The 13,765-nt window shown below is 45.2% G+C and overlaps 1 protein-coding gene across 1 annotated transcript; it reads right to left on the bottom strand.

Moving 5' to 3' along the window:
• Positions 1 to 302: 302 nt before the first annotated feature.
• Positions 303 to 11,982, bottom strand: LOC109876767 (BCL2/adenovirus E1B 19 kDa protein-interacting protein 3-like). Its single transcript, XM_031820962.1, has 6 exons — positions 11,330 to 11,982; positions 10,014 to 10,422; positions 9,592 to 9,667; positions 9,105 to 9,211; positions 8,339 to 8,488; positions 303 to 2,011 (listed from the first exon to the last, which is right to left on the bottom strand). Exons 1-6 carry the CDS (start codon positions 11,370 to 11,372, stop codon positions 1,963 to 1,965), a joined length of 834 nt encoding a protein of 277 aa, XP_031676822.1. The 5' UTR covers positions 11,373 to 11,982; the 3' UTR covers positions 303 to 1,962.
• Positions 11,983 to 13,765: the final 1,783 nt, after the last annotated feature.

Raw genomic sequence — 13,765 nt, 5'->3', positions numbered from 1 at the left:
AGGAACTAGTCAGGGGGAATTACAGTCTTCTGTTGAATGACCATGTTCCTTGTGTTATAATGCTAACATTGTGGAAATGTATTCATCTGTTTTGGTTATTTGTGATGGGAGTTAGAGTTTACTTGTTGGCATGGTAGGGGGACACGTTTGAAATATCCATTTGGTATGAATGACCCATTGTACAAATCGTTGGTGAGAATACACTGTTGGGAAAAAGGCAATTTTAGGAAAATGTATTGACTGATATTTAGGATAATTACGTTTTCCTTGTACGGTTTTCCAGAAACGAGCACAGAGGTGGATATTTTTATGATCCATTTTATTTCTCAGATACAATTCCAACTGTTCTTACAAAACAGTTTTTCAAAATCACATATACACTTGACATGTTGACCAGCTCTACAAGACATGCAAAAACAGATTGGTAATGCCTCTTCAAGGCATAACTCGGAAAGCCTCTGTTGCTCTCTTCATTCTTAGAACAAAAAAATACTGAAGCATTCTGGATACTGAGATTTCGTATTTAATTAGGAGTGAAGTATAAGTAAGGCAAAATAAAAGATTTCTAAATTCCCTCATGATTACAATTGTGAAAGTCTTTATTTTCCCCTAGAATATTTTATATGGAGATGTGTGGTCTTATGCAGTAGTGGTAGAAAAGCTGTTTTTGTTCATTTCAAATGGTCACATAGACCATTAACATGCCACTGACCATAAAACACGCTCGGTTTACATAGTGCCACATCTAATGTACACAACGTACAATTCTACCCATACACATGCATAATCAGTGAATGGGACACCTTGTTGTCACAGAAAACAACCCTGAGTGAAAAATAACACCAATAAACTGAAAGGTGCCGACAGAACCAAAACCCTGACGTTCCTGTTCGACCTAATCTGGGATCTAATGGAAGATGCTCCATTACATTGATTCTCCATTACTTCCTCAAACACTTTCAAGGTTTATCTATTTCAAACCTTTTTAATTTCTCCTGAAACCTTGTTTTATTATTAAAGCCCTTCATGATCCATGAGAAGAATCCGGGTCAGAAATAACATTTTGGTTGAATGTCTTGATCCCTTTTCCCAAACCAAGGACATTCTGATAAAACAAGCAACATCTCGCTAAAATACAACGTCCAGCTTTCTTGTCTGACCCACTCCCTTTTCTTCACCGTACATATCTCAACGCTGAGAAATTCACAGTGCTTTTCTGTATCATCACCTTCTTACTGTAATATCATTACCTCAAAAGTCTTCTACTACAAAAAATGTCTCAACTCGGAGCAAGATAAAATGTCTTGAAAATGACTGACAGTGAACGCTAGCTAGCTAGCCGTTTGACAACAATGGCTCTTAAAAGGTTGATTATAAGATGGCCCCCCTACCCAGAGATCGTCCAGTGAGATGGAGGAGGAACACCGGGTTCTACTTTCCAGTGGAGCAGGGTTATTTAAAAAGCAGCTCTGGGAACTAAGGGAAAAGCCAACAGTATTCACAGGGGTACAATACAGATACAGGCAGGGTGGACTGCTCACCGCCAGGGGAAAACAAAAAGTGTGTCCCAAATGGAACCCTATATAGTGCACTACTTTTGATCAGAGTCCTATGGGAACTGGTCAAAAGTAGTGCACTATGTAGGAAATTGGGTGCCATTTTGAGCCATCTGTGGAGTTGGGGGACACATGACAGATGTTGCCTATCTGTATCTAAATGGAACCCTATACCCTATATAGTGCACTACTTTTGATCAGAGTCCTATGGGAACTGGTCAAAAGTAGTGCATTATGTAGGGAATAGGGTGCCATTTTGAGTCATCATATTGAGTGGAGTTCGGGGACACATGACAGATGTTGCCTATCTGTATCTAATAAGCGCCACTTCAAAGCTAGCAGCAGTGGAAGGTAACGGTGTTGGTGCCAAAAAAACATGCTGTTCCAGTCCAGCGGAGTGTCCCCTTTAGAAGGTACTGGTCACTGAGGTAGTTAGACGTCTCCCAATGTACACCCTGAGGACAGAGGGGAAAGAACATCAACATACTAGTATAGTTCTGTACATATGTTGTCCGTTTTATTTTGTGCAACTTGGTAAACATGCTAAGTTTATTTATAATTTTTTCACTTATTTTTGTCGGTTAGAGTTTCTTGAAAATCAGCAAGGCATTCTTCAGATGTTTCACTCTACAGTCCCCAGTGTATTGTATTATATTATTTACAAGGATCACCCAATGGGATGCTGCTGAGGCAGGGGCTGCTCTTCCTGGGGTCCAAACAGGAGACAACACTTAAAAAACATGTAGTCATTTAGCAGACGTTCCCATCCAGAGAGACCCACAGCACTACAATACAGTGTAGTCATTTAGCAGACGTTCCCATCCAGAGAGACCCACAGCACTACATTACAGTGTAGTCATTTAGCAGACGTTCCCATCCAGAGAGACCCACAGCACTACATTACAGTGTAGTCATTTAGCAGACGTTCCCATCCAGAGAGACCCACAGCACTACATTACAGTGTAGTCATTTAGCAGACGTTCCCATCCAGAGAGACCCACAGCACTACATTACAGTGTAGTCATTTAGCAGACGTTCCCATCCAGAGAGACCCACAAGCACTACATTACAGTGTAGTCATTTAGCAGACGTTCCCATCCAGAGAGACCCACAGCACTACATTACAGTGTAGTCATTTAGCGGACGTTCCCATCCAGAGAGACCCACAGCACTACATTAGTGTAGTCATTTAGCAGACGTTCCCATCCAGAGAGACCCACAGCACTACATTACAGTGTAGTCATTTAGCAGACGTTCCCATCCAGAGAGACCCACAGCACTACATTACAGTGTAGTCATTTAGCAGACGTTCCCATCCAGAGAGACCCACAGCACTACATTACAGTGTAGTCATTTAGCAGACGTTCCCATCCAGAGAGACCCACAGCACTACATTACAGTGTAGTCATTTAGCAGACGTTCCCATCCAGAGAGACCCACAGCACTACATTACAGTGTAGTCATTTAGCAGACGTTCCCATCCAGAGAGACCCACAGCACTACATTACAGTGTAGTCATTTAGCAGACGTTCCCATCCAGAGAGACCCACAGCACTACATTACAGTGTAGTCATTTAGCAGACGTTCCCATCCAGAGAGACCCACAGCACTACATTACAGTGTAGTCATTTAGCAGACGTTCCCATCCAGAGAGACCCACAGCACTACATTACAGTGTAGTCATTTAGCAGACGTTCCCATCCAGAGAGACCCACATCTAGAGCATCCATCTCAAGATAGCCAGGTGACACAACCAGGCATCACAGTTGTATCACCAACCATGTATCGCAGTCATATCCCAACCACATACAGTTGAAGTCGGAAGTTTACATACACCTTAGCCAAATACATTTAAACTCCGCTTTTCTCAATTCCTGACATTTAATCCCAGTACAAATTCCCTGTTTTAGTTCAGTTAGAATCACCACTTTATATTAAGAATGTAAAATGTCAGAATAATAATAGACAGAATTATTTATTTCAGCTTTTATTTCTTTCATCACATTCCCAGTAGGTCAGAAGTTTACATACACTCAATTAGTATTTGGTAGCATTGCCTTGACATTGTTTAACTTGGGTCAAACGTTTCGGGTAGCCTTCCACAAGCTTCCCACAACAAGTTGGGTGAATTTTGGCCCATTCCTCCTGACAGAGCTGGTGTAACTGAGTCAGGTTTGTAGGTCTTCTTGCTCGCACACGCTTTTTCAGTTCTGCCCACAAATGTTCTATAGGATTGAGGTCAGGGCTTTGTGATGGCCACTCCAATACCTTGACTTTGTTGTCCTTAAGCCATTTTGCCACAATTTTGGAAGTATGCTTGGGGTCATTGTCCATTTGGAAGACCCATTTGAAACCAAGCTTTAACTTCCTGACCGGGAAGTCATGATGCCATCTATTTTGTGAAGTGCACCAGGCCCTCCTGCAGCAAAGCACCCCCACAACATGATGCTGCCACCCCCATGCTTTATGGTTGGGATGGTGTTCTTTAGCTTGCAAGCCTCCCCCTTTTTCCTCTGAACATAACGATGGTCATTATGGCCAAACAGTTCTATTTTGTTTCATCAGACCAGAGGACATTTCTCCAAAAAGTACGATCTTTGTCCCCATGTGCAGTTGCAAACCGTAGTCTGGCTTTTTTATGGCAGTTTTGGAGCAGTGGCTTCTTCCTAGCTGAGCAGCCTTTCAGGTTATGTCAATATAGGACTCATTTTACTGTGGATATAGATACTTTTGTACCTGTTTCCTCCAGCATCTTCACAAGGTCCTTTGCTGTTGTTCTGGGATTTATTTACACTTTTCGCACCAAAGTACGTTCATCTCTAGGAGACAGAATGCATCTCCTTCCTGAGCGGTATGACGGCTGCGTGGTCCCATGGTGTTTATACTTGCGTAGTATTGTTTGTACAGATGAACGTGGTACCTTCAGGCATTTGGAAATTGCTCCCAATGATGAACCAGACTTGTGGAGGTCTACAATTTTTTTCTGAGGTATTGGCTGATTTCTTTTGATTGTCCCATGACGTCAAGCAAAGAGACACTGAGTTTGAAGGTAGGCCTTGAAATAAATCCACAGGTACACCTCCAATTGACTCAAATTATGTCAATTAGCCTATCAGAAGCTTCTAAAGCCATGTCATTTTTCCAAAAATGGTTTACAAACAGATGATTTCAAAAATTACAGAAAATGTCATGTCATGCACAAGGTATATGTTCTAACCGACTCAAACTATAGTTTTTTAACAAGAAATTTGTAGTGTGGTTGAAAAATAAGTTTTAATGACTCCAACCTAAGTGTATGTAAACCTCCGACTTCAACTGTATCACAGTTGTATCCCCAACCACGTATCACATACATAAAACAATGCAAAATGCATTAAAATGCCTGTCTCGGGCCTCCCGGGTGGCGCAGTGGTTAAGGGTGCTGTACTGCAGCGCCAGCTGTGCCACCAGAGAATCTGGGTTCACGCTCAGGCTCTGTCGTAACCGGCTACGACCGGGAGGTCCGTGGGGCGACGTACAATTGGCTTAGCGTCGTCCGGGTTAGGGAGGGTTTGGCCGGTAGGGAAATCCTTGTCTCATCGCGCACCAGTGGCCCCTGTGGCGGGCCAGGCGCAGTGCGCGCTAACCAAGGTTGCCAGGTGCACGGTGTTTCCTCCGTTTCCTTGGTGCGGCTGGCTTCCGGGTTGGATGGCGCTGTTTTAAGAAGCAGTGCAGCTTGGTTGGGTTGTGTATCGGAGGACGCATGACTTTCGACCTTCGTCTCTCCCGAGCCCGTACGGGAGTTGTAGCGAAGAGACAAGATAGTAGCTACTAAACAATTGGATACCACGAAATTGGGGAGAAAAAGGGGTAAAATTCAACAACAACAAAAAATTATAATAATAAAAAATAAATAAATGCCTGTCTCTTCACAGCAAGGTGTTATTTCATCTGGTTCATGAACCTGGTTTTATTGCCAGCTTGAGTTACCTGCGGCAGGTAGCCTAGTGGTTAGAGCAGGTAGCCTAGTGGTTAGAGCAGGTAGCCTAGTGGTTAGAGCAGGTAGCCTAGTGGTTAGAGCAGGTAGCCTAGTGGTTAGAGCAGGTAGCCTAGTGGTTAGAGCAGGTAGCCTAGTGGTTAGAGCAGGTAGCCTAGTGGTTAGAGCAGGTAGCCTAGTTAGAGCAGGTAGCCTAGTGGTTAGAGCAGGTAGCCTAGTGGTTAGAGCCAGGTAGCCTAGTGGTTAGAGCCAGGTAGCCTAGTGGTTAGAGCCAGGTAGCCTAGTGGTTAGAGCCAGGTAGCCTAGTGGTTAGAGCAGGTAGCCTAGTGGTTAGAGCAGGTAGCCTAGTGGTTAGAGCAGGTAGCCTAGTTAGAGCAGGTAGCCTAGTGGTTAGAGCCAGGTAGCCTAGTGGTTAGAGCCAGGTAGCCTAGTGGTTAGAGCCAGGTAGCCTAGTGGTTAGAGCAGATAGCCTAGTGGTTAGAGCAGGTAGCCTAGTGGTTAGAGCAGGTAGCCTAGTGGTTAGAGCAGGTAGCCTAGTGGTTAGAGCAGGTAGCCTAGTGGTTAGAGCAGGTAGCCTAGTGGTTAGAGCAGGTAGCCTAGTTAGAGCAGGTAGCCTAGTGGTTAGAGCAGGTAGCCTAGTGGTTAGAGCCAGGTAGCCTAGTGGTTAGAGCCAGGTAGCCTAGTGGTTAGAGCCAGGTAGCCTAGTGGTTAGAGCCAGGTAGCCTAGTGGTTAGAGCAGGTAGCCTAGTGGTTAGAGCAGGTAGCCTAGTGGTTAGAGCAGGTAGCCTAGTTAGAGCAGGTAGCCTAGTGGTTAGAGCCAGGTAGCCTAGTGGTTAGAGCCAGGTAGCCTAGTGGTTAGAGCCAGGTAGCCTAGTGGTTAGAGCAGATAGCCTAGTGGTTAGAGCAGGTAGCCTAGTGGTTAGAGCAGGTAGCCTAGTGGTTAGAGCAGGTAGCCTAGTGGTTAGAGCAGGTAGCCTAGTGGTTAGAGCAGGCAGCTTAGTGGTTAGAGCAGGTAGCCTAGTGGTTAGAGCAGGTAGCCTAGTGGTTAGAGCAGGTAGCCTAGTGGTTAGAGCAGGTAGCCTAGTGGTTAGAGAAGGTAGCCTAGTGGTTAAGCGCATTGGGCCAGTAACCGAAAGGTTGCTAGATCGAATCTCTGAGCTGACAAGGTAAAAAAATATATATATATTGGTTGTTCTGCCCCTGAACAAGGCAGTTAACCCACTGTTCCTAGGCCATCATTGTAAATAAGAATTTGATCTTAACTGACTTAAATAAAGGTTAAATAAATATTGGGTGACAGAGTTCCATGTAGTCATGACTCTATTTAATACTGTGTGTTGGGGACTGTTGAAGAGATCTCTGGCTGCATGTCTTGTTGTACAGATGAGTGTCTGAACTGTGAAGAGATCTCTGGTTGCATGTCTTGTGTTGAACCGATGAGTGTCTGAACTGTGAAGAGATCTCTGGTTGCATCGATGAGTGTCTGAACTGTGAAGAGATCTCTGGTTGCATGTCTTGTGTTGAACCGATGAGTGTCTGAACTGTGAAGAGATCTCTGGTTGCATCGATGAGTGTCTGAACTGTGAAAAGATCTCTGGTTGCATGTCTTAAGTTGTACCGATGAGTGTCTGAACTGTGAAGAGATCTCTGGTTGCACCGATGAGTGTCTGAACTGTGAAGAGATCTCTGGTTGCACCGATGAGTGTCTGAACTGTGAAGAGATCTCTGGTTGCATCGATGAGTGTCTGAACTGTGAAGAGATCTCTGGTTGCATGTCTTGTGTTGAACCGATGAGTGTCTGAACTGTGAAGAGATCTCTGGTTGCACCGATGAGTGTCTGAACTGTGAAGAGATCTCTGGTTGCATCGATGAGTGTCTGAACTGTGAAGAAATCTCTGGTTGCATGTCTTGTGTTGTGCCGATGAGTGTCTGAACTGTGAGCCAACTGCTTAAACAGACAGTTCTGTACCTTCAACACCTCGCACAAAGACCAATAGTGATGCAGTCAAACTCTCCTCAACTTTGAGCCAGGAGAGATTGACATTCTCCCTCCGTATACACAGTGCCTTAAAGGCTCACAGCTCAAACTCTGGTGACTGAAGTGGATCAACTATTCCATTCTTCCCACAGTGAGCTGCGACCAGAAAACGTAAGACATCTGATCTCGGGCCTTAGCAGCACAGCTAAAACACACATCTGCTAGAATGCAGCTCTAGTCAACTGTGTGTGTGTGTGTGTGTGTGTGTGTGTGTGTGTGTGTGTGTGTGTGTGTGTGTGTGTGTGTGTGTGTGTGTGTAGATATAGTTGATGATAAAAAATACTGTAATATAAAAATACTGTAGTATAGCCTTCTAATTCTACTTAGATTAAGATCACATTATTGGTCAAGGGCGCAATGGCATCTAGGACCTGATACCAACAACCCCCCCACCGGTTGCCAGCTCACTTCCCAACAGATTCTTCCCATCAGACCCGGGATTCGAACTGGCCACCGGTTGCTGGCTCGCCTCTAACCACTAGACTACCTGCTGCCTCTACACTCTAACCACTAGACTACCCTGCCGCCTCTACACTCTAACCATTAGACTACCTGCTGCCCCTGGTATCTATGGTGGAGATGAGACAAAATAGTATACTGATCACCAAACTAGATTTGTGTTACTATAATCTCTCTACAGAGTGCAGATTATATCCCATACAAACACACAAGAGACCTATTTCACGTTCTGCTCTTTTACCCTTTACAAATAATACATTCTTCATAATTAGCTTTTATTTTGTAAATGTTTTTAAAATCATAACTCACCCCAGACCGATGGCCAGTACGTGGGATATGAGCAGAGAAGGAAGGAAAAGTTTGAGGAACTCTGCAGAGAAGATCCCTCCGTTCTTCATGACGCTGGTGTTTCTGATGCTGAGAGGGTTGATACGTTTGGGATGCTTCAGAACAAACTCCCTGCATCCAAAATACAAGAGAGCACATTACAATGTGCCTGGAAGTGGTTTGGGATGCTTCAGAACAAACTCTGTGCACCCAAAAGACAAAAGAGCACATTACAATGTCCCTGGAAGTGGTTTGGGGATGCTTCAGAACAAACCCCCTGCACCCAAAAGACAAGAGAGCACATTACAATGTCCCTGGAAGTGGTTTGGGGATGCTTCAGAACAAACCGCCTGCTCCCAAAAGACAAGAGAGCACATTACAATGTCCCTGGAAGTGGTTTGGGGATGCTTCAGAACAAACCCCCTGCACCCAAAAGACAAGAGAGCACATTACAATGTCCCTGGAAGTGGTTTGGGGATGCTTCAGAACAAACCCCGTGCACCCAAAAGACAAGAGAGCACATTACAATGTCCCTGGAAGTGGTTTGGGTAGAAAGGAATATCAAGTTCTGTTCTATATCATTCTATAATAGCGTAGAATTATATATAAGTTGTATTCAATTCAATGATATTCTATTGTTTTCTATATTACAAACTGGGCTGAGCAGAACTGAATTGAAAACACATATAATAGATATGACCCGTCTGTCTGGGATACTGAGGGGAATATATTGAGGGGGGGTACTAACTTGCGTTGAATGTTCTCAGGTCTACTGGACCAATCCCAGATCCAGTCTGCATTCTTCTTCATCAGGTTCTCCACTTCACGTCTCCGTTCTAGGTAGTCTTCTTCAGACTGGAACAGAATATAAAAAATATTTTTTAAACGACTTTATTTGTTAATTTGTTACAATGGGGAAAAACTGCTCTTCTGCTCTGCTCTCAACCTCTGAGTGGAAAAACTGCTCTTCTGCTCTGCTCTCAACCTCTGAGTGGAAAAACTGCTCTTCTGCTCTGCTCTCAACCTCTGAGTGGAAAAACTAGGAATGTAAAAACAATATATTTTAGAATTAGAAATATTAGGTTATAACTTTTTTTGTTTTGTTTTTGTTTTCTAACCCTTGAAACCACCCTGCTGTGCCTCACCAACCACTTAGAGATTAGTGCCCCACACAGAGTTTAATAGAATGATTTTATATTTAATCTCTATGGTGTCCCTGGATAAGGGCTCCAAACCTGTGAGCTGTTCTTCTCTCCTGAGCTGTGCACTTCTGAGCCACGGCGGAGCAAAGGAGTCTGGGGTCTCGGAGGACTGAGTGGGGGTCGGGGTGGGGGGGGGGGGGGAGACACAGCGGAAGAGAGAGACTACATAAGCATTGGGGAAGAGCCCTCTTGACAGATCTCTTGTGTTTCCATCATGACAAGCTTCATCTATTAAATCTGATCTAGAATGTACAGAGGCACTCATGCAGATGGTGGATAGGAGGTCAGAGGTCACTAGAGTACCTACTGTGCTATAACTCTAGTGAATGACAGTGTCTCTTATCTCTTAGTCCTTTGTGTTCAGATAGCTAATCAGTATAAAACAAATCCAACATTTTGTCCTGATCGGTCATGTGATGGTCTATATGGCATGTGATTGGTGAGTGGAGAGACACCTGTCACAGGGAACACTGCCCCTGGAGCTGCTTCTTCCTGACTCGTGCTGGGCGTCTAACAACATCTTCTCCAAGTCCACCCCTCCCTGGACTGAGCCAGACGCAGACCCTGACCCAGGAATCAGGTCACCTCCCTGGGTAGAGGCAGAGAGAGACCCAGGCAGGACCGACGCAGGGGTAGACCCAGCCATCAGGTCTCCACCATGGACTGAGGCAGAGGCACCTAACCCAGAGCCTGGTAGCTCAGTGGCAGAGCCTGGTAGCTCAGTGGCAGAGCCTGGTAGCTCAGTGGCAGGGCCTGGTAGCTCAGTGGCAGAGCCTGGTACCTGCTCTTCCTCCACACCAGCAGCCCCATGTGCTGGTGAGCCACCACTGTTGCCATTGTTAAAGTGCAGCTCCACCCAGGAACCTTAAAGAAGAAAACATAAACATGACAAAATGGTGCAGAACATTGAGACATAGTTGATAATAGGCCAGTCATAAAGCAGGTATTAACAGCCTGCGTGTGCTGTGGGAGTGGTTGAGGAGGTGTGTTTAGCCTAGATAGCGTGGCACATAAATGTTTTGTTCTTTAAATAGCACCTGCTCAGTGCCCATGACAGTACGTGCCCCCCTTATTGCTCAATGGTCCCTGTCCTCTGCCCACATTTTCCTTCCTGTGTGTATCCAATAGGAAAGCGAAGTGTTCAATCCCCCCCTTCCACTTTATAGGCTGGCTATCCAATAGGAAAGCGTCGTGTTCAGCCCCTCCCCTTTATAGGCTGGCTATCCAATAGGAAAGCGACGTGTTCAGCCACTCCCCTTTATTACATAACGGAGAAGCACACAACAGGTGGATGGGCAGAATCATCTGGTTTGTTGTGTTTCTTATCGTAGCTGCATTGAACAATGCCAAACATAGCATCATTACAGCATTGAGAATACGTCATTCAGAACACTGCGCTAAAGTCAATATCGACTTTACATCAGCTAGCTGACAATGTTATTCTAGGCCTGCCCTATAGCCTAACATTACCTATCCTACTGTCTGATCTGTCTAATGTAGGACAGACAGGCAACACCAGGAATGTTTACATGGCCGCGGAATTACTACCACCGCTGAAGAAACATTGTTGTGATACAATGTAGCAAAAAAACTAATATCTGTGTCTCCTCGGCGCAACACTGTTTAAACCATAACAATATGATGTACAATGACGTAGGCTACATGTCTCAGGAAGACAGCATGGCATCCTGAATATACTGCGATCATACGGTCCGTTGTTTTCACATTATTGAACATGCCATTATAGACTACGAGACAGCAATTAACTTACCCTGCAAATTTTCATCGATGACACTTTGTTTGTCTTCCGTCATGTTGGTAAATAAGGGACGCAATGCGTATTTGATTGACTCCCCCTTTGCGTCGCGATCGTTCCGAGTCAAACGTCCTAAATATTTGGAAGAATCCTGTAATTACAAATCCGAATGTAGACAATATTATTCTGATGCCTCTGAATTGGGAGAAAGGTTTAGATCGAGTGCAGACCATTCAGGAAAGCACTAGGCTACCAGAACAATAACAACAAGCATGTGACTAAACTTGGCCAGCTGTGTGGCCTACACGGGTTTGCACCATGAATATCAAATCTGGTCCCTTATCACTGGTGTATTCATTAGTCGAATTCCGTTGCGAAACGTTTTGTAAAGGAGTTTCTATTGGACAAATTCAGGTAAATCCCTCCCGGTTCGTTCCGTTTGCTTTGTGCATTTGCTTCCGTTTGCTTCCTAGAGTAAACGGTAAACGGTTTCTATTGCAAAACGTTGCCAGATTAAACGTTTTCCTGTGTGAAGCAACTCTCTGGGCTGTTGACCGAAATTAACGCTTCATGTGATTGGTCCAGAAAGTACTAGACGCGGTAGAGCTACATGTAAACAAACACGAGCGTGCGTATTTAGGCATAAATAGCCTGATGTGATTGCTGTTATTGTATCATAATACCGGTATGCATGAGCTTTCTAGGAAACATTCGGTATGTCTGACAACACTGGCAGGCGTTTCTTCCATCCATAAAGTTAGGCTGCAACACATGAAGAAACAGCCTTCGCCTGTTGACCTTTTCCAGACCATCCAAGACTGTTAGAGTGATGAATGCACTGACAGTGTCTGTGATAATGTATGCGTCTAAAACTAATGTTCTCTACTTTGTCCTCGGGGTAGCCTATGGCTTCTAGATATACCACGACAGCTCTTACAGACTCCACAACAGCTCTCACAAGCTAACTTCTACTTAAAGTTTACTACTTGTGGTGTCCATATAGAGTTGTGAATTCAGTCATGCGTTTGTGAGAAATATCTCATCCAGCTAATCAGACTGATCTGAGAATGTGTTCTCTGACGCCATCTGCAGGATCAGTTTGTCCTGCTGAGGACTGAGTATTTCAGCACCCTCCCCCTGTATCCTCCATCAGTATTCCATCACAATGACACCCTCCCTCCCCTGTATCCTCCATCAGTATTCCATCACAATGACACCCTCCCTCCCCTGTATCCTCCATCAGTATTCCATCACAATGACACCCTCCCTCCCCTGTAACCTCCATCAGTATTCCATCACAATAACACCCTCCCTCCCCTGTATCCTCCATCAGTATTCCATCACAATGACACCCTCCCTCCCCTGCATCCAAATCAGTATTCCATCACAATGACACCCTCCCTCCCCTGTATCTTCCATCAGTATTCCATCACAATGACACCCCCCTCCCCTGTATCTTCCATCAGTATTCCATCACAATGACACCCCCCTCCCCTGTATCTTCCATCAGTATTCCATCACAATGACACCCTCCCTCCCCTGTAACCTCCATCAGTATTCCATCACAACGACACCCTCCCTCCCCTGTAACCTCCATCAGTATTCCATCACAACGACACCCTCCCTCCCCTGTAACCTCCATCAGTATTCCATCACAACGACACCCTCCCTCCCCTGTATCTTCCATCAGTATTCCATCACAATGACACCCTCCCTCCCCTGTATCTTCCATCAGTATTCCATCACAATGACACCCTCCCTCCCCTGTATCCTCCATCAGTATTCCATCACAATGACACCCTCCCTCCCCTGCATCCAAATCAGTATTCCATCACAACGGCACCCTCCCTCCCCTGTAACCTCCATCAGTATTCCATCACAATGACACCCTCCCTCCCCTGTATTCTCCATCAGTATTCCATCACAATGACACCCTCCCTCCCCTGTAACCTCCATCAGTATTCCATCACAACGGCACCCTCCCTCCCCTGTGTCCTCTATCAGATAAGAGATGCAGACAGATAATACCACAGGCCTGGCTGAATACACCCTGGCCACATATAACAGCCTGAAATCACTGACATCTCTGGTCAAAGTAGCTCTTTATGTTGAGATGTAAAAACGATTCCTCATCATTGTAATACTATAAATAAATGAACACCCATGTTGCTCCTGATGGGTCCCCGTCTCTCCTCTCTCTCAATTCAATTTAAAGGGCTTTATTGGCATGGGAAACATATGTTAACATGGTGGTGTTTGTTCTCTCTCTGTAGTGACGTGTCTGTGTGCTGTGGAGGAATGGAGCTGCTCTGACCCTGCAGGGGCCAGGGGGTGTTTGGAGCTGGGCTAGAGCCTGACGGAGACCAGGGGGATGTCTGGAACTGGGCTAGAGCCTGAAGGAGACCAAGGGGGTGTCTGGAGCTGGGCTAGAGCCTGACGGAGACCAGGGGG

This window comes from Oncorhynchus kisutch, unplaced genomic scaffold, assembly GCF_002021735.2.
Source record: "Oncorhynchus kisutch isolate 150728-3 unplaced genomic scaffold, Okis_V2 scaffold3805, whole genome shotgun sequence".
NCBI classification, from domain to species: Eukaryota; Metazoa; Chordata; class Actinopteri; order Salmoniformes; family Salmonidae; genus Oncorhynchus; species Oncorhynchus kisutch.
Note: the sequence above shows the minus strand (reverse complement) of the source record. Positions and strands in the feature narration are given on the sequence as shown.

Bases quoted from the DNA above. Each gene is read 5' to 3' on its own strand.
- LOC109876767 (XM_031820962.1), bottom strand. From the start codon at position 11,372: ATGACGGAAGACAAACAAAGTGTCATCGATGAAAATTTGCAGG. The intron at 10,423-11,329 runs GTAAGTTAATTG...TTCTTCTTTAAG, and splicing joins CATCGATGAAAATTTGCAGG to GTTCCTGGGTGGAGCTGCAC. The intron at 8,489-9,104 runs GTTAGTACCCCC...TTTTGGATGCAG, and splicing joins CCTGAGAACATTCAACGCAA to GGAGTTTGTTCTGAAGCATC.